This window comes from Melopsittacus undulatus, chromosome 2 (assembly GCF_012275295.1).
Source record: "Melopsittacus undulatus isolate bMelUnd1 chromosome 2, bMelUnd1.mat.Z, whole genome shotgun sequence".
NCBI classification, from domain to species: domain Eukaryota; kingdom Metazoa; phylum Chordata; class Aves; order Psittaciformes; family Psittaculidae; genus Melopsittacus; species Melopsittacus undulatus.
In genome coordinates this window covers 11,035,854-11,055,764 of record NC_047528.1, presented here as the reverse complement: position 1 = coordinate 11,055,764, position 19,911 = coordinate 11,035,854, and the positions used below count along the sequence as shown (strand labels likewise).

The 19,911-nt window shown below is 47.5% G+C and overlaps 1 protein-coding gene across 1 annotated transcript in view; it reads left to right on the top strand.

The window, feature by feature from the left end:
* The first annotated feature begins 1,700 nt into the window (after positions 1–1,700).
* The window catches only part of MAML2 (mastermind like transcriptional coactivator 2), a 212,002-nt gene continuing 193,791 nt past the window's right edge, over positions 1,701–19,911 (top strand). The window contains exon 1 of the mRNA XM_034060133.1: positions 1,701–2,117. Within this exon, the coding sequence (XP_033916024.1) occupies positions 1,701–2,117 (417 nt within the window). The remainder of the gene's footprint in view (positions 2,118–19,911) is intronic.

Sequence of the window (19,911 nt, the reverse complement as noted above, 5' to 3'; positions counted from 1 at the left end):
GTCTCGCAGCAGCGGCCACCCCTCCTCTGCCCGGGGGGGCTCGTTCAGGACAAGCGCACGGCCGGGGCTGTGCGGGAGCAGCTCCGGACCCGCTGTCCGCAGCTGCCGCTTCTCGGGGCCGTCCCGTGCGTGCGAGCGCCCGGGGAGGCACCGCTTGTTTTTGTACCGCCTGTTCCAGAGGAATCCAGCCGGTCGGGGAGCGCAGCGCCGAGACTGATCCGAGGGCTTGTTCCTTCGCACTCGCCCTCTCGAAGGTCTCACCGCCAGGAGGGAGAGCGGGAGGCTGCGCTCCGCGGCGGCGGCTCAGCGCACCCAGGTACAGAGCGAGGAGGGGAAAGGGGATTTCCTTGGCTTCCTCCCATGCAAATACCTCCCGGGGAGCGGCGGCGGCAGCGGCCCGACTCCCCTCCGCGGCCGCTGGGAGGCTCCGCGCCTCGCCCCGGCGACACCCGCCCCCCGCCTCCGCGCACCGCGGACCCGCTCCGCACCGCGCCGAGGGGCAGCCCGGGCAGGCGGCAGCGGCAGCGGAGGCAGCGCCGATAGCGCACCGCGGAACAGCCGCCCCAGCGGGTCGGGGATGGAACGTACAAAAACACAAAGGAAAAGTGGCCGGACGGTTCTGGGTGCAAAGTGCTGGAAGTTTGTAAGTGCAACTCTGCGTTTGTAATTACGGTCTGAAGAGGGGCTGGCTTTTTAGCTTGTTTTTCCCCCCCTTTCTTGAAACTGTACTTGAAACTATTCAATATCTGGGAGTATAAGGGAAAGTACGTGAGAGGAGTTCTTTGCCTGGGTTCGTAGCTTGCTGCTTTTATTACTAAGGGGGGAAATAAGCGCTGAAAGCAGTACGGATTTTATCCAGTGGCTGGATTAACTGCAGGCGAAGCGTGGTCTGGACGTCCACTGACTGACATTGTTCCGGACCGGGGGATCCGTCTCTCGTATTTTTAGAGGAACTACAATTTAGCGGCAGACAGTTGGACACGGTGATAAACCGAAGAGCGGCCAGCAAAGAGCGGGCGAGAGAAACGAGAAAGCACAAAGACTAAACTAACCCGAGCCGCCGCCACCTCCTTCCCGGGCTCTTGATTTGCATATTTACTAAAGACTTTAGGAAAAAGAAATAAATAGAGAAAACCAACCCACCAACAACCCCCACTCCACCAAATCGGGATTTTCGGGCCGCCGGGGGTTCTCCGTGCCGCCGAGCACGGCCATGCCTTAAATTTCCACTTCAAGGAATAAGCCCCCCGCTCCCCCGAAATGAAATAAACCCAATAAACCTGCCAAGTCTCACTCATTCCCGAGGGAGATCTCCTTCGCACACGGATTCATTTCGGAGGCAGCGGCTCGCTTTATCTTTTTTCCGCCCCCCTTCCCCCGGCGGATCCCCCCCGTATCCCCCTCCCCGGGCGTACCCCGACCCCCTGTCCCCTGCCTGGCCGATGCTGGCCCGACCCTAGCGATCCCCCCTCCGTCCCGTCCTCCCGCTCTCCCCGATCTGTCAGCCCCCCGCGGGGCCGTCACCGCCCGGGGGCCGGGTCGGGGTGGGCCGGGGGCGCGGGGCTGACCGCCCTCCGCCCCGCCGCCAGCCCCCGGCTCGGGCTCCCGCCGCTGCCCCCGCCTCTCCCCCCCCTCCTCCGCCTATCTCCATGCGGCAGTGAGCACCGACCCATCCGGAGGGCCAGGACCGGCAGGCAGCGATGGGCGACACGGCTCCCCCCCAGGCCGCGGGGCTGGGGGCCGGGCTGCTGGGGGGGGGCCCGGCGGCGCCCCGTGTGCACAGCGCCATCGTGGAGCGGCTGCGGGCCCGCATCGCCGTGTGCCGCCAGCACCACCTCAGCTGCGAGGGGCGCTACGAGCGGGGCCGCGCCGAGAGCTCCGACCGCGAGCGGGAGAGCACCTTGCAGCTCCTCCACCTCGTGCAGCAGGGGCAGGGCGCCCGCAAGGCCGGCAAGCACCACAAGGCGCCCGCCGCCGCCGCAGGACCGGCCGCAGGACCGGGCACCGCACCGGGCACCGGCGCCGCGCCGCCGGACTACCACCAGCACCTCCTCAGCAACGGCGGCATCAACGGCGAGCAGCCGGCGGGGGAGCAGCGCGCCTCGGCACTCCTGGCGGTGAGTCACAGCGCCCCCTGCCCGCGGGGAGGGGCTGCACGCGTGGAGGCAGCGAGAAGCACCCCCCCCTCCACCCCGGCCCCGGGATCCCCTCAGGGCACCCGGCCCTCGGGTGAGGCCCGAAGGTGGGGCCGGCCCCGAGACCTGTCCCCACCCGAGGGCGGTCCTGGAGGGGTGTCCGTGTGTGCTTCGTGCCCCCGGTGTCGGTCCCTGCGAGGCGGTGGGCCCCGCTGTGGCATGGAGGGTGTGAGGAGCGGAGGGCAGGTCTGTGCAGCCCGGAGCAGGGCACCTGAGGGATGTGTCTTCCCTCAAAGCCATTCTGGGACTTCTGGGCTTGCGTTTTTGTCTTTGGAGCAGTTTGTGGTTCTAAAAACGTGTTGTGTGCCCCTGTCATCACCCTACGAGGTGGTGACAGCAGGCGTCCCCGAGGAGGGGCACTGGCAGTGAGCTCAGAGTGCATCCCCAAGCAGGGATGAGAAGTAGCACTGAGGCTTCATTCATGCTAAGATTTGCCCCCTCCCGCCCCATATTATCCTATCCAGTAGCAGCTTCAGACAGCGATTTCCACTGTAGGCAGCAGTTTGTTGCCGCATCCCTCAGCCTTGGCTGGTTTATATGCATGAGGCAGATGGGCAGCGCTGAGAAGCAAGAGCCAATGTTCGGCTGTGTCCAGCCGGTGGTTGCAGTGATGTCCCCCTGAGCACCAACATCTCCAGAAAGGGCAGAGTTGTTGTTATCACCGCGTGTGTTCCACCGAGCAGCATTACACGAGTTTTCCAGGCACCGCCGCGTTGTAAATGGCAGATTGGACCTTGTTCAACTGGAAATCGCTCTGAACATGTCAAGGAGGTGAAGCGTTGTCTCCTGTTACTTTGTTACGAGCAGCCCTTGTACCTCGCATTTGAAGGCGTGTGCTGCACAGTGCTGCCTTCCAACCCCTAATTCTCGGCACACATGTGAAATATTAAGAGTGACTGAGTCCTGATAGGCCCGTGCCTGCTATTGGAATGGCCGAAAATAGATCTCTCCCTCCGCTCCAGACATCAAACTTATCCTTCTCAGTGCCTGACATATGCTAAACCGGGACCTTTGTGGTTGTTTCTGCCTCCTTCCCCGGGAGCTCGCTGCAGTGCGTGGATCAACGTTGGGGGCTGCGTTGCTCAGCATCATTCGTGAGGGTGATGATGTAAGCGTGAACGCGATAACATTGTGTCCGAAGGGAGTTCAGGCGATTCGACCTGACTCAGTGCTCAGATTAAATCTCCCCACGTTCCTTGCCACAATCAAGAAAGCCATTATCTTATTTTTCCAGTGTGTTATTGATGAAATGCTTTGCACTTGTCATGTGGGGAGAAAAAGGCCTTTTGCCTAATAATGTATGGCCCAGCAAAAATCCACTTTCTGAAGTCAGGGAACAGGCCAATGTGTTTTATTTTGTTTTGGGTTTGGTTTTTATTTCACTTGTTTTACTAGTTGTTACTATTGTCATGAGATAGCTGGAGGCAGCCGTTTGATAGTGCTAAATGAAACAACTCCAAAGGAAATGCTGGAAAATTTTTGCCTTCAAAATGCGGAAAAGGTGTCCTTGTTTCTGGCACACCACTTGTGATTGTTGCCCAGCTCTCTGCTGGACAGTACTGTGTAGGACCCTCACCCCTCATTGCAAGATGTGTTACCTCTCAGATAACTCCACACAATGCATGCCTTTGACAAGGGAAAGGTCTGACAAAGTCTCTCCCAGCTTTACATGCTGGTGTTCAGTAATCCTGCTGACAAGGTACGTGACTTCACTGAGCATGACGTTTGGGGCCCTGAACTATGTTTTGTCACTGAAGAAATGCTGGCTCATGAAGCAGTATTGTTGCAATGGTATCACTGCACATCACTGATCCTCCCACTCTGTGCTTGACACAGCCATTCCTCATTTGCTGCTCTTGTAGGACTGCCTAATTAAGGAGCAGAGAAAAGCATGGGTTCAAAGTCATGTCTCTGTGTCACAGAGGCACATGTTCCCATCACCAAGAGCTCCTTAGAATATTGTTGTGAATACTGAAAAGCAAAAGCAAACCGCAGTGTCTGGGGTGAGTTCAAGTGACCGAGGGTCATACCCCAGGTAGTGCAGCACTGTGCTCCTGTACTTGGAAATGCAGAGGGCAGGGATGGGCCAGGAAATTGCCAGGTCTTGGTTTTGCTCCAGCAATAGCTGAAGGAGAAGTTTGCTCTACCAGCTATTCCATGGGTGCTTGTACAAGAGGAAGGACAAGGCAGACTGAGCCTGTTGTCCTGTGTGTTATAAATAGATGGAGAAGAGAACCATCTTAAGCAGAATTCATCCCCTATGGGGTGTTTCCCAAGAGGAAATCCAGTAGAAGCTTTATATGCACTGTTCCTCTAATTCTAGGCTTTTCTGTACAACAGACAGCAGATCTGGGGTGTGCAGGGTCCTGGAACAAGGTGCACCTCTAAGCTTCAGTTATGGCAAGTGCAGCTCTGGCACGGGGAAGCACAAGAGGAGTGTTTGTGGTCTCACACTGAGCGTGTGAGGTTGGACACACATCTCTGACTCCGTGGGGGGATTGCAAAGCTCCACCTGTCTTGCTGTGGGTCCACCAGTTAAAAAAGCTCACTCAGATCAACGGTACAAAGTCAGGCCATAACTCTTTGGGGAGTTCTGGCTATCAGGACACTGTCTGCAAAACCAAGATTATCCCCGCGCTTCCTCTCCTGAAAATAGCTGGGTTGTTTCTTTAGCTCTGCAGGTCCTGCTGCTCTTGTTACATGTGTGCCTGTCATATTTAGTGGCATTGGATGGGTCATGTACACAGTTGTACTCAAGAGTAAATATTTGACACTCGATAAGATTTGAAACAATGTTCACTTGAACATATCAAAGAGCTTGAAGTGATTATCTAGTTGTTGATACTATTAGTTGATAATTATCTTCTCTCAGTGGACAGTTTAAAACCGACAGAAGAGAGAGTTTTCAGTGGGGCTTGGTTTAGACTTAATTTGGCAGCATTACTTTGATTTTAGAGAAGGCATCTTTGGCAGCAGCATGTTCTAATCGGAGAATAGAGACCAGATTTTTTAGGACCAATGGATGTGGGTACATGTGAAGGAGAAATTTATTCTCCAGGACATGACTAGGAAAGCTTTAGTACTTTCTGCCTCCCTGCATTTCCCAAGAGCTGACATTTGTTTATTTATATGGTGGTGTTACTTTTCATGGTGCAGAGTGGAGCAGATAAAATATTCTGTCTTTCTTTTATACATACATCTCTATGTATGTATATGTCCTCCAGCACTTAGCTGTTTATATTATTTATGTTACATATAAACAGTTAGCTTTGGAGGGCATTCCTCAGTGGCTTAAGCTCTGAATTGGTAATACCAAAGTTCTTGCACTGCAGTTTCAAATCTCCAGCAGCCAATTCATTCCTTCATTCTTCTGACACAGGCTGAGCACTGTTTGTTTTGCTCTGTGCAAGTTGTGGACCCTGTTTCGTGGGCATTGTTATATTATTCTGGTCATGTTCTTTCCTTGCAGCCATCCCACCAGTAGCTCTGAGTGTGTTAAGTGATGTTTGTCATCAGTCACAGGTGACATGTTCTACTTTCACACCCCTCAAATCAGTGCTGAATTTATTGTTATAAGGATTAGTTTAAAATATTAATTAAATATATTAACATTTTCAGTACTCATAAGAGTGACTGTGAAAGCAGCCTGCTCCCCAGATGTAGTCTGCAAGCAGGTGAAAGAGAGAAGGGAAGACAGTCCCATAAAGACAATATAGCCAAGGAAGATGGTAATGGGTTAATTCCCCTTACTCCCCTAAATTCTCATCAATGGCAGAGTAGATCTGGAAGAGTCAATGGGTTTGTCCCACTTCCCTGAGGACCTCTGTGGAAGACAGGGCTGCCTAAGTGGTGCCAGGAGCCAAGTTTGGCTTGTGAACCTCAATTTAGGCAGTTATGTTATGCAGAGATCCTTTCATGATCATGGAAGCCCTGACTTTGTTTCCTAATAACTTTTTTTATGATGCACACTGTGCTTGCTGAGGTTTGGCCTCCCCTGTGCTAACATTAATGATCCTCAAGTATTTTAAAAGGAAGAATTGTGCTCTGGTATCTTTGGCCCAAGTTTAGACTTTCCCCATCTCCCAAGCTCTTTGTTTGTTAGTTGGCTGCCAGGGTTCCCTGCAGAAATAGCTGTGTTTTTTGGTTCTGGACATACATAACTTTTGGAAGTGCTCTGAAGGAAGCAGTATAAGGTGAGCAGCTATGGGTTGAAGTGACATTATGGTGTGGTGAGCAGAGGTGGATTCTGCAAAGCAGGGGTGGGATCTTTTGACTAACAAAGTTTGGTGCTAGGGCAATGAAATGTTCTGTTTCTGAGGTGAAGGACCACTGTCTGCCCCTTGCACCTCTGCAGGAGCAAAGCTGGGTTCTGATAAATTCAGTGCATGTAACCAAGTCAGGCAAAATGAGTAACTTACATTGCCTATGTGGGTATAAAACTTTGAGCTGCTGTTATGGGCCCTTTGGCCTGCTGGGTGCCATTTGGTTAGGGTGGAGATAGGCACCATTTAAAACCTTTGCTCCCCTTGACCGTGAGGTGTTTTCTGAGCCAAACTCAAGAAGACCCCTGGAAGCTGCATAAAAGCTATTTCTAATGAAAAGTTCAACAAGTTAATTTGTAAATGTATGCCTGCATAGGAGCCTTTTCAGTCCTAGCTCTCCAATCAAGTTACTTGCCTCCTTTGAAGCCTTTCAAGCTTTGAATACACTTAATGAAAGTCTCCTGCATTCTGAAACTGTTTAACACTGTTTCCACCACCAAAGTTTCTGTAGGTAGCAGCCAGATCAACGGTTTGTCTGCCAAGACTTGACATACTCTCCAAGGCTAACCCATGGGCTCCTTAACTTCTGTGACTATTGCAGCAGGTCCTCTGATAGAGCCCTTGCATCCCCTCCAGTACTCAGATTGAGTTCCTGATTTGTAGCACCACAACAAAGGAGAGTGATGCACAGCTTCTGTTCCTTCTGTGCTGAGAAGCGTGACTCCAGTAAACTGCTAGGCACTCTGTGGGGAAATCTGAACCTTAGAAAGGTACACCTGAGTCAGAGAGGCTGCTCTGCTGAAACTTTTACTTCACTGTCATTACTTCTCCCCTTGCAAAGAACGATGCCTGCAGAAGGTGTATGTGAGGTTTGGTTAACTTGCAGTGACCAAAAAAACCCAGCAGCTAGGTTAGTCAGCAGATAAAGAAACGCATAACATGCCTCTTCCTAACTGCTGTCAACGGTCCTGTCTACCAAGATACCATCTTCAGAGTCTGTGTTCTGCTTTTCTTATCAAATCTGTTGGCTCATAAAACCCAAACTTCACCCATGGCTCATTACTGGAGAAGAAGGGCTCTGTCCTGTCCCTTTGACAACTTTGGGAAGGGTAGTATCTGCATTGATCCATTTATATTGCACCTATGTGGTCTAGGAGGAGCTGGAAGCTGACAAGCTGCTCCTGCTGACAAAGCATTGGCACAGAGGTGCCAGCCCTGCCAGCAAGCTTCTCTGTGACCTGGTGCATGTCTCCTGTTGTGCCACTGTTTCTCTTCTACGCTTGAGCTATTCAGGTGACATCATCTCACTGCCCAGCACATGGGACCCTGGTCTCTGCTGAAGGCCAAGCTCTACATGACAGTGACCAAACACCATCACAGGAAGGTAATTAAAGAAACCACTATGCAACACTTTAGAGGGCACAAAATCAGTTACATGGTGTACAGAGAAACTTTAGCCACCTGGCTGCTTGAAGAGGAACAAGGTCTTTTATCTTTGGCCTCTTCATGGTGTCTGCATATGAGTGTTCCCAGGGATAGTAATCCCAGCAGCAGCAGAATGAAGCTGGTGGGATTCGCGACAGGGCTGTTTTCCACAAATCTGAATCAGTGGCTGTAAACCTTACTCATATCACACTGCTACAGTTTGGAACAGCTTTGAGCAGTAAAAGAGGCAGTGGTCTTGGCTGCAAAAAAGGAGCTGGTGCCAACTTAACAGTATTAAGAGACAGATTTATTTATTTTTTTAGATGAAAGCATAAACTATTTATGTCCCAGATTTCCCATGAAAAGCTTCCTATAGCCACTTGAGAGCCAAATTGTGAATTTTTCATGCCTTGTCAAGTTCTTCCAGAGTATTATTAGATGCAGGTAATCGATCCATAATTGTACTAAAGTGCCAACACCAATACATAACAGAAAATACCTTCAACTCTCAAGCAGCAGTTCTTAGGTGAGGGTGCTAAACCCTCAGTGTTTCTGCTCTTGTCTCTAGGATCAATTCAACAGATTACTCCTGTTATTTCACTTCCATAGACCTAAGTTTCCTCTACTATTTATCACCTTTGTAAGTGCATTGAGATCTGATGGTTTGATGACTTAGAAACCAAATGCATTATTGATGGAGCCTAAGACAGGAGATTTGAATGTTTGCTTTGGCAAAGCCACAGGCAATGTTTACAAGTTGATGGATTCTTCTTATTTGATTTCTGTGTCTTGGGCCTTAGAGGTGCACTCAAATCACCTTTTCAGCCTTTGACCCACAGTCATGAGTACTGGAAATACAAACCCAAATGAGTCTTTCATCTAATCAAATTACTCCCAGAGCTGGGTTTTTTACGGCACCATGTTGCCAAGATTCACAGTAAAAGTGCAAGGTACGGCAGTGCCTCTTCCTTTTAAGAGAAAAAAGCATTTCCCAACTTTTCATTCTAATCATAAATGTATAATTCATATTTTCTTGCTTTACTTGCTGTTGATTCTGCATCAGTTTGTACTCAAATTAGCCTCTCAATTAAGTTGGCTGTGTCCAAACACTTCATGTTCTTGATGCTCCAGCAAAGTGGGACTGGAACTGAAAGCATACACTTAAGAAGTCATCTGCACTCCATCGAGGCTGCAGCTGCACCGCAGCACTAGCAGGTGGGAACCACCTTGTCCTGCATGTGTTGCCTCCCATCTGGTAGCAATGGAGGAATGTTCATGTGTATGGCTGAAGGTGGGAGAAAGACTCAGAAATACTTCTTAATGGAATACCTTACACAGAATTCCACTCACTGAAAAATTGCAATTCATTTTGGGATTAATTTGAAAATAGCTCATGCCCATGGCTTCACATACAGGTGCTGGCAGTTCCCTGAAGAAATTCCTTTTGTTCAGAAATGGCTCCTGTAGCTATTCTTATCTGTGTCACTCAGTTACAATTGTGCTGCACTTGCAAACCCAGATGAATCAAGGTGCAGAGATATTAGTACTGATTAAAAACGGGTGTGAAAGTGCTTCTGACGCAGTGAGGAAGCTGGTCTTGCAAACCCATTTACCTGCTGCCTGAGGCTACAGCTGGCTGAAAGACCTGCAAAGTTCCTGGGCTAACAGATGAAACCCCAGGAAGGTTCATCCTGGCTATTCTGTTTTGAGACAAAACATGCTATTGTGCAAGAGTCATCCCTGTGGTACCCTGGCTTTATTACAGAGCTCTGCAGGCACCTCCCTGGAGTAGGTGTTACACAAACACCCAGTGAGGACTGTGCCCTTCCCCACATACCTTAGGGCCTCAAGAGACAAGATAGACAAAGAATGGAAGGAGGAACAGAAGCGCAGAAAGGTCAAGTGTCTTGCCCAAGGTCAAACAGCAGGTCAGTGGCAGAGCTGGGAACGGAGCCCAGATTTCCTGACTCCTAGTCCAGCACTCTATTAATCATCTCTTTGCTTTGTGTTCTGTGGCCTGTTACTGTCCATAGGAAATGTGAGGATGACTTTCCGACAGCTACAGAGTTACTTCTTAGTTTTGGAAACTATTGATCATCAACAGATTATTGAGATAAAGGGGTCATGTACTGGACATATGCACTCAAGGATTCAGAACCAAGTGCCCTAGGTATTGATTTCATTCCATGACACTGAAAAGCTGTATTTCATAATCCCAAATGTCTCTTCTAAGTCAGATTTTTAGTCTTTTTCCCTTACATTGTGTACCAAGTGGTTTGTTTTTACAGAGTTACTCATCACAGTTGAACTCCTACATTGGTGCTTGCCCTGTAAATTATTTCGTCCTTGAAAATGAGTTACAGCAGTTATTTAGTTAGCAGGGCTTTTCTTCTCTGTGGAATTCACCACTGAAGCAGTCAGAAAAAGAGAGTCAAAAGTCCTGAGACACTTTTGATTCTTACGTATTTTCACTCCTCAACGTGCAATGGATTCGGTTTTCAAAGGATTTCAATGGAATTATCCTGACTGCAAAGTTAATTACACCTGTGAGATTCCTTTTTTTCTTCCCCAAAACTGTGACTGGAGGCAAAACTCTGGCTACCGTGGTAATGACTTAGGAGAGGCTCTTGTAAACAATAGTATAATCACTTTCTTATAGTCATGGCAACAGTGTTTAAGCAATGAGCGCGCTGAACATAATGTGTGCTGTCTGCACTGAGTAGCTGTAGCAGTGCTGAAGTGTGTATGCTGCTCATTTTCAGAGGACTCGGGGACATAAATTATTCAGGAAAACAACCATGCTTCAGAGTGCGTGTTTGAAACTTGTATTTTGTACTAGCCAAAGAAGGATGCTTACTGGTGCTGGCAGGGCTGTGTCTAATTACTGCATGACAGTGCACTCCTTGGGTCAGGTCCTCCCCTGCTGAATTTAAGGCTCTGTCTCAAACCACTTGAGAACTGTGTTACCTGTTGGCATGGTCATGCTTCCCCTGGTAAGGTTTGCCGCAGTGTGAGATCCCTAACGGGGAGGGCAGAAGGGCTCAGGAGGATGCATCCTGCACATATGCGTGGTGTGAGAGGCTGTGCCTTGATGCTGAGGCAGGAACTTATTTAAATGAACGAGGGGTTTGCTCCAGCAGGGCTGATGCTTTGCTTGGCCCAGAGGATCACCTGGATCCCCATTCAGTGTGTTAGGGAGGCACCTTGGACAGTAGATGGCTTCACAGGAAGCTTCAGAATTGAACCCCAAGACAAGGAGTTGTCTCTGATGTTTCTGTTTGTTTTCACAGCTCGCTCATTCAAATAAGTAGACCTGGAGGAAAGACCTTCTTGGCAACAGTTGTTGTTTTGGGATGAGTCATTCCACCAGATTTCTGAAATGCCACCCCAGTGACAGTTGGCGAAAATGCTGCATGGGCTGTTCAGTTTATGTTTTTCACTTTGGAAAATCAGACCATTTATTTAGGGTTCTGTTGCTTTAGAAACCATCTAAAGACACTCCAATATCTTACCCTTTCCCTTCCTTTCTTTCCCTTCCCCTTCTTCCTTTTCCCCTTCCCTTCCCTTTTTCTTTTCCCCTTTTTCCCCTCTCCTTTCTTCCCTTTCTTTCCTCCCTTTTGCCCTTTCCCCCCTTTTTCCTCATTGCTGTGGTAGCTCAATATCTGAGCTTCTGAGTCTTTATTCTGATCAGACTGGCCCCTCCTGAAACCGCCTATGGGAATTACTGTGCACATGGCACTGTGGATTCATCAGCCTAATGCAGGATCAGGCTCTCTATTCCTGTCCATTGTGCTAATTTATAGCTAATTATTTTGTTTTCCAAAGAAATGCATTCTCTCTGCTTCTCTAAAAGCTTTTGGTTTATCATCCTTCCAAACTAGATACACTTGGTCTTCAGCATGGAGCTGCTTACCTCTATGGCCCAGTTCCCGGAAACAGTTATGCATGTGCTTAATTGTGCACACATGGGTAATCACACTGAAATCAAGATGTGAGGAATTAAGCAAGTCTAGAACTATTTGCAGGCTTTGGTCTTTGTTCAACAAGCAGGCCTCAGCCTGGCTCAAGTCCATGACATGCAACAAAAAGGAATCAAATTCAAAAGTAAGTAGCGTATTAATTACCAAGTGACTGATTTCCTTAAACCAGTTAATTCTGTACTTTTAAAAGCTACTTTCCATTTTTCCTGCAAATCCGATTGCCCTTCCTTTCACACTCATTTTTCGTCCTCGCTGCTCAACTCCCAGCAGACCTGAGCTGACAGCCACATGATCCCCTTTCATAATGGTTTGAGTTCTGATGTTTCTTCTTTCCTATCAACTTTGTGTATCACCATGATGGTTCCTAGGACATCTGTTGGCCAGTTTTTAAGGAGAGAGAGCCCTGGTGTTTCAGACATTCATTTCCAAGTGCAGTATTAAATATAATCCTTATAATTATAGCACTGCCACTTGGGCCACTGTAGTTCAGGCTATGTCAATATGTCATCAAAAGCTCTCTTTTTCAGGAGCTGGAACTCAGTTGTGTTGATTGAATTGAGATTTGATGGCCGGCAGCTGCAGACACACTCTGGCCCCATCCCCACACCTCCCTGCTTTTTCTTTCCTTTTACCACAAAATCCTCCTGCTTTCCCTCAAGGTCATGAGTTTACAGAACAGAGATAATGGTTGATTACAGGCTGAGTTATTCTGAGCCACCCTTTTGAGTAAGCCTAGACTGTCCTTCGAGGGGTTCCCTGAGGCAACCTGAAGGCACAATCTGCTGTCTGTGATGATGGAGCACAGCCCCAGGTGCAGCTGAAGGCCATCCTCAGGCTATGCATGACTATCCTTTGTGTTGCAGCTCTTCGGATGCCATCAGTGTCACACTCAGCAGCTAAGAAAGGTGTAGGCATGCCTGTGATGGAGACTGTGAGGCTCCTGTGGGAGCACTGCAGTCTTTCCACCTCTCATTGCCTTGGTCAGTGGCCATACAGACCTTGCTATTCATCTATGCGAAGGCGTCATGAAAAGGGTAATTCCCAGCAGCAGTTTATGCTGCAAGTTTAACACACATCTTTTTAGCCCTTGGGAATTGGGGGGAAAAACAGCTTTGAACTGGAAACAAAGAATTAGGGGAAAAATTGGTATCCAGTAGTTGTATAACACTATCCTGTCGGTCTTGGTGCTTAAAAACCAAACCAAAACCCCACTATTCAAAGATGAGGTATTCAGGCTTATAAAGTGTCACTTGCCAGTACACAGTAACTGCTTTTCATAAGGCCCTTTAGTCCATGTATTTACAGGTGGACCAGAATAGCTCTGCAGAAGTTAATCCAGTCCTTGAGTAAACAGTGTGAACTTCTAAAACGTTCTATATATACTGACCATATGTAAGGCTTTTGACATGCATTTGTACCCACACACAATACATGTGAGGGGCCTGACAGAGCCAGGATGGCTGGTGAGGTCAATAACCCCGTTGCTGGTGTACTAGATGTGTGTTCATTCTGTCAAGCCCCTAATGGGTAAGTGCATTTGGATGACCAGTGTGTCGAAAGGGCTGTTTACTGAAACAGTCCATTATGTGGTTCTCAGAGCCCTCTCCCAGGAGGGACTGTCTGTGCTCAGGTCTCCCAGGCTGTCTTCAAAGCAGGCTTTTTGTCACAGGTCAGAAGGACTCTTCACCACAGCTTCTTTTGGTCATAAAAGTCACACTCATCTCCTTCTCCGGCAAAGGCCTTCTCTGCTGCCCCCCTCCTCCATTTCCCAAAGCCATCAGCCATTCCTCCTCCTCCACAGTCACCTCTCTGTCACCTGGTCTATTGCCCTCCCTTTTCTCCTTTCATGCTCCTGACACTGCTTCTTGATGTTGTTTTTCTAGCTTGGAAGGGCCATAGGGCCAGGCTAACAGATTGATGCTGAACACATGGCTTCCACATGTTCTCATCTTCCCTCACACTGCTTCTCTAGCTGTCTTTCCCTCTGTGCTTCAACTGGAGATCTAATAGCCATGAGTGCATTCTCTTCTCCTCTCATTAGTTTTATAAAGGCTGAGCTGAAAAGCCCTGCATCATTGTCACAAGAAACTTAGAGCAAGAACTTCTATGAGTTAGCATGCATTTGTAGGTTCTCTGGTGTCTCACCACAGGCCCTGGATGCTCACAAACTGGACATGCAGTTGTGTATGCTAAGGCTCCAGTTCAGGAAAATACTTGTTTGAAGCTAAATATATGGTTAAATGCTTTTCAGTTTGAGTGCTACTTCCTTGAAGTGGGATCCTGTACTGGAGAAGCCACCCTTACTGGCCTCATTCGGAGCATGCAAAAGGTTTAAGAACAGTAGTATATCCATTATTTTGTATTTTTTAGTGACTCTTAAATAGGACAGCATGGTGTGGGCAAAGCAGAAAATGTGGAGGCTCTCCCGGTCATCTCTTACATTTTGACTCATGCTTTGGAATCTGAGTGTCTCTCAACTCTAAATATGTTTTAGTAGAGCTGCTGCCTACATGCCGCTGTAATGGTCCGTAATGTGATTGTGTTGCTCATGTGCACATCATTTAAATCAATTACAATTAAATGAAGAACAATTAAGTCTTAGAAAGGAAATGTTCTTATCAACTTAGCAGTATTTTTATGACTGTGCTTGATGGTGTGTTGGACCCTTGGACGCTTGGATTCCTCTCCTGCATCCCAATGGTCAATCTGGGAACAGCTAGGAGTCCAAATCTTTTTGACTTATAACTTCTAGGCATTTATCTTCTCTGTATTGAACTGAAACCAATGGGAACTGGACACCTAATCGTGTTTTTGGATCTCAGCCTAAAATCCTTGGAGTGCTTTGGGAAATGTATCCCTAGGAGATTTTGCTTGAGTCAAGAATATAGACTTGAGCCATTGCTCACAAAAAAACAACCCAACATGAGACATCAGTGCATCTGTCAATGAGTCATCCATCAGTGCCAGAGGTCAAAGTATTCTTTGTATTTACATAAGAAGTAGTCACCTATTTACTTTCTGAGATGATGCTTGTCCTACTAACATGACATTTTGGTTTGCTGTACAGTGAAAACACTATTTTTACATGCCTCATATAAAGACAGGCCTTGTTGTTTCTTTAGAAGTTGGAAATACTAGAGAACAAATTTAAAAGTCCCATTTCCTTCCTTGCTTGTATGTGTGGTCTAGGAAAAATCCCAAATTGTGCTAGCAAGAGGCTGTCCAGTTTCTTTTCTTGCCAATGACCTAAGTGTTGCTCCTTTAGAGAAGGCTGAATTGTTATTTTATCATTGCCTTCTGATCTGTCCCTGTTTCTCCTTTCCCTCTGCTTTGGCTTTTTGTTCTTTAAATATGTTACTGAAAATATATGTTTTAAAAATGAAGGCAATAATTTACTAAGAGGGGATTTACCTGTAAAGGACTCAAGGCATACCACACACAGGCAGGTCTCAGCCAGGAAATCCAGTGTTAATGCTGAAACTCCCTCTCTCAGGCTCCCTGTTCCTCACCAGTCCTCACTTGGTCCTTGCTGGGTGCTGGACTTCCCTTCGATCTCAGTGTGGTGTTAGAGGCCAGGAGCTGAAGGGCAAAGGAGGAGACTGAAATTTTGCTGTCAGTGCCCGAGTGTCTTTCTCTGTACAATCCTATGACATGTTAGCGAAGGAAGCTTGAAAATTACCCTGGGAATAGGAGAGTGAATTGTTGCAGAGCAGAATAATCATCCTTTCAAGGAGGAGAAAAAGAACTTGGCTCCTGCTGAGTTCTTTTTTGCATTTTTCAAGGAAAAAACTCCTGCTGGTCTGATTTCACCAACTCCACAGCAGCAGTGCAACAGGCACCAAGTCAGATCTGCTGTTTCATCAGCCCAATTACAAAACTTTCACATGTCTAGAACTTGCGCCCTTCCTTCTCTTGATACGCTTGGGCTCCTCAGATCAAACTTTCTCCCTCAACACTTAATCCCTCTTTAGCCATCACCTTTTAATGCCTCACAAACCTCTCTGTATGCTCACTTGGAAGCTTCTGTGGGCACCAGCTTCCTGTGAATGCTCTGTAGGGGAGTCCAGAGCCTTTGCCTCTCGCAGGAGACAGTAGCTGCCTGTTAGGACTTTGCTTCTTCTGAAATAGTCTGTAAGGGTACAAGATCACAGGAGCCCTGTACTTGGAAGCAAAACAAAGCTGCCTATAGCAAAACACATTTAAGTCCTGCATGAACAACTGTGCTGGTCAGTGTCTTTTGTAACCCTCTCTTATCTAATCTATCAGTATCTTTACTGTGTTGATTACCTTGTTATCAAGGAATGACAGGAAGGAGACTGGAGCCTTGGTAAAACCTCAAGGCAGAAAAGCAGAAATGAGATGCACTGTTGAGCAGAAGTTAAAAGAGCTGTACAAGCAGGGCACTGAGCATTGCGAACAGCAGATCTTTTTGTCCTTCCCCTATCCAACTGACTTTGTGGTGGTGAGGACATGGTTGGTGTTTGGACAGGGATGTGGGCCTGTTTGACTGGGGAAACTGAGAGACCCTATAGCCCAGAAATGGGTTGTTGAATGGTTTACTGTGCCTTAGAGGCTTTTTCCCTTCAAAATTCAAATGTAAGGTCATAGATGTCAGCAATACCTCTGATCAACTCAGCTCAGGAACATTATTAATGAGATAATGTTTTCTGAACAGGTCCTGTAGTTTCTGCACACTTGGATTTCATTTGGTTTGCCTGACAGGAATGAGCAGCAGCTACTGTCAGTGTTTATTTCCAGTTAATTTTACTTGTGGCACCCCTCAGTAGCCCATGGTTACGATGCTCCAGTTAATCAATCAACCCTCCTTCTCACTGCCTCCCCCTTCCATTTGTTTGTCTTCTCTTGCATCACAGAAACACTTCCAGCAATTCCTCTTACACAGCAGTTGCTGAGGCAAAGGACTGTCTGGTTACCCTCCAGTAGAAACTCAAGAGAGCAAATGCTAAGACAGACACACACTTTGCACAAGTGATTCCCAGACCAAGCAGGGCAGTTCAGCACCCAGAGGTGCTTATAAGGCCCCACTAAGGCCCTCAGGCTTTCAAACAGGGATTGTAATGCTAGGACACAGCATCAGAAATAAAGAGTGGCCTCACATGAACCTCTTAGCCAGGTTGGGGATGGGGTGGTGCCAAGTCTTTCTGCTACTGCCAGGATGAGCTGCTGAGCAGCAGACACAGTCAGTGCCTTCCCTGCTCACAGCAGGCAACACACTCAATGCTTTCCTCGCTCACAGCAGGCAGAAGGTCTGCTTGTTCATGAAAACTGACCTGAAAAAGAGAGCAAAATTAAGCAGAAGCATTTGGTTCTTATTTAAAGAGTCACAGCTCACTCCAGTGATGCTGCCCACTGGTGTGTGTAAGAGCTGTGGGCCAGCAGTGAATAGCAGCACTCTGATGTGGTGGTGGGTGCAGACATGAAAACCAGAGCGAGAGGTACCTGGAGCTGCTGTGGCTAATGACAAGGGACACCTTTGATGTGATGTGGGCAGGGTACACCCTGAAGTAGGACAGTGGTATGAAGGACTTAATGTTTTGTTTTCCCAGTGTGAGCTGAGTGATTCCTTGGCTTGCACAGGAACATAAGGAAAGTTGTTGAGAGCTTTCACCCCATCAGCCTATGAAGAGAATGAGTACCTGGTGCTGCAGAGTGAAACTGTCTGATTTACTGGCAGGAAGTGGCTTTTGCGAGCGGAAGGGCACTGAAGTTGCTGGGTACAAAGCAGAAGATGAACATCCTTGACTAGGGCAGGACCCTTCAGTTTTATACCCAATTTCATTATTTTCTTCTGATTAACACCAGGGAGAGGAAGAAGAGAATCTGTACCGATAGCAGCAAGGCTGAAATTTCATCTCTGGTTAATAAGCCATTTGATCTTTGCTCTTGTGGTCCTGCTGGAATCCAATCTCATCTCCTCTGGCTGAGGCATCCCCTTGGGGCTCACATCACAATGCACGTCTGCAGCCATCACCAGTGGTGCATGAGGTAGTGAGAGGGGGAATGTCATGTCCATCCTTAGGCTCCCCCGCCTATTGAAGGGAACCACCAGCAGCTGAGGCAGACTTAACACAGAGCTCCACATTGCTTTTCTGGGTCTGTAGGTTTTGTAGGTCCTGAGGCTGTTGTGGTAGTGCATCACACAGTCCCTGGAGTCCCAGGAGGGAGTTGTTTTGTTGTGTCACTGAGGTTGTGCTAGTGACCCTGTTCACAGAGAAGACAGTCAGTGCTCATGTTGCCAGTGAGATAAAAAGGATCTGGACCAAATCTAAAGTAAAATGTTATATTCCTAAGATAAGGAAAAATAAAATCAAAACACATTTTCATAGCAGAACTCGGCTTGGATTGACTGGCTTTGTTCAGTTCATCAGTACATAATCACAGGGTAACCTCTTCCTTTGTGTCCTTGCTCATGTTAACACACAGACGAGCATGCTAACCACTGTTTTCACCACCACCAAATTCTAGAGGTCAGAGACCTCTAGAATTAAATTTACAAGCCATCATAATGTGGGCTGAAGAGCCAGCTTTTTTAGGGTAGTAGCTGAAAGGCTCATTTCCTCTGTGGACGAGCCACAGAAATGAATGCATAACACACGCTGACCAGCGGGTTATATTTTGGCACCTGTACTGTGCAGATGTAACCCAGCAGCTGGGGTGAAGCAGTCTTAAAATGGCATTGAACATCCGCAGAAGTAACCCAGCAGGCAGGGTCAGTGGCAGGGTGAAGCAATCTGAAAATGGCACCAAGCATATCATCAGCAGGACCTCATCACACTGTGGGCATCATTCAAAGCACTGCCGATGTCAATGAGAGTGAAACTCAGTGTTAGGGTATCCAGCTTTGTGTTAGTTACTGCAAATCCTACCAGAGCTTATGTGTCTATTGTGTAGAAAGCTCACCCTTAAGCTAGTTGCTATCCACACCAAAATATAATGCAGGTTTGAACAAGTTAATCTTGAGAGCATGGTTTAGAGCAGTTCCACACTAACTTGGACTGAAACCTGTGTAACTTAAGTGTTGTTAGTGCACCAACATCCTGCCCATGGTTCTTGTTTGCACCCTTCACCCCAAAGGATGGATGCATTCTCCAGCAAGTTGTACTGGACCAAGGCAAACTGCAGACCCTCTGTAGGAGGGACCATGGCCTGCAGTGCCTGAGTGACATGTGCCAGTAAGGAAAGACCAACAGTGGTGGCATTTTGCTTTGGAGACTGACACCCTCAGGTCACTGCTCCAGCAGCAGAGATTCATACCTCCAGGCAGGCTTACTCCAAGGCCAGGCACACTGAAAGCACAGTGCTACCTAAGCCTCCATTTAAGCCTGAATACTTGGTGTATTCTTTCCATTTTGAACTTATTCCAGAAAATTTATTTTTTTAAATGTTAGAAAAAGAGCTAAATAATTTTGTAAAGCCTGAAAAATATTATTTTGCACCAGGATTTGAATTGGAAATGGCTGTTTTCGGGTCAATTTGCCTTCAGAATTCTATTTTGTCCACAAGGGCTATGGCACTTCCAGCCTACAGAGCTTTTTTACTTTAATAAAGGCCTTAAAACTAAACAAGCAAAATGATAGTCCAAAGAAATTATAATATTGCTTATGCTAGGAAAACTATATCCACTCTTGAGTTTACACTGGTGAGGTTTAATAGCAGAAAACTGCCCATGCTGTTACCCACACTGTCACATGTACCCTCAAATTAACCAAAACCAAGGTAGCTTTCCTTGCACAGAGCAGGTTCTTGCCATGTCTACAGGGGAATATAAAGCCTGTGGACATACCTGTCAATCTTTTACAAATTGCAGACCCTCTGAAAGTTCTCCAAGGCATATGATGGTTCATTTACAGCTAATTTAAGCCTTGTGGCAATTGATTTGCTTTTCTTGCTTAGACCCTTCAGAAGTAGTCCTCAGACCCTCATGGGGCTGCAGACCACACCTTGAAAACCACTAGCTGTTAGTTTAAGTAAGATATTTTTTGGCCTTCTGGGCCTCATTTTCTATTGCCTCACAGCTTGTGAGGTCTT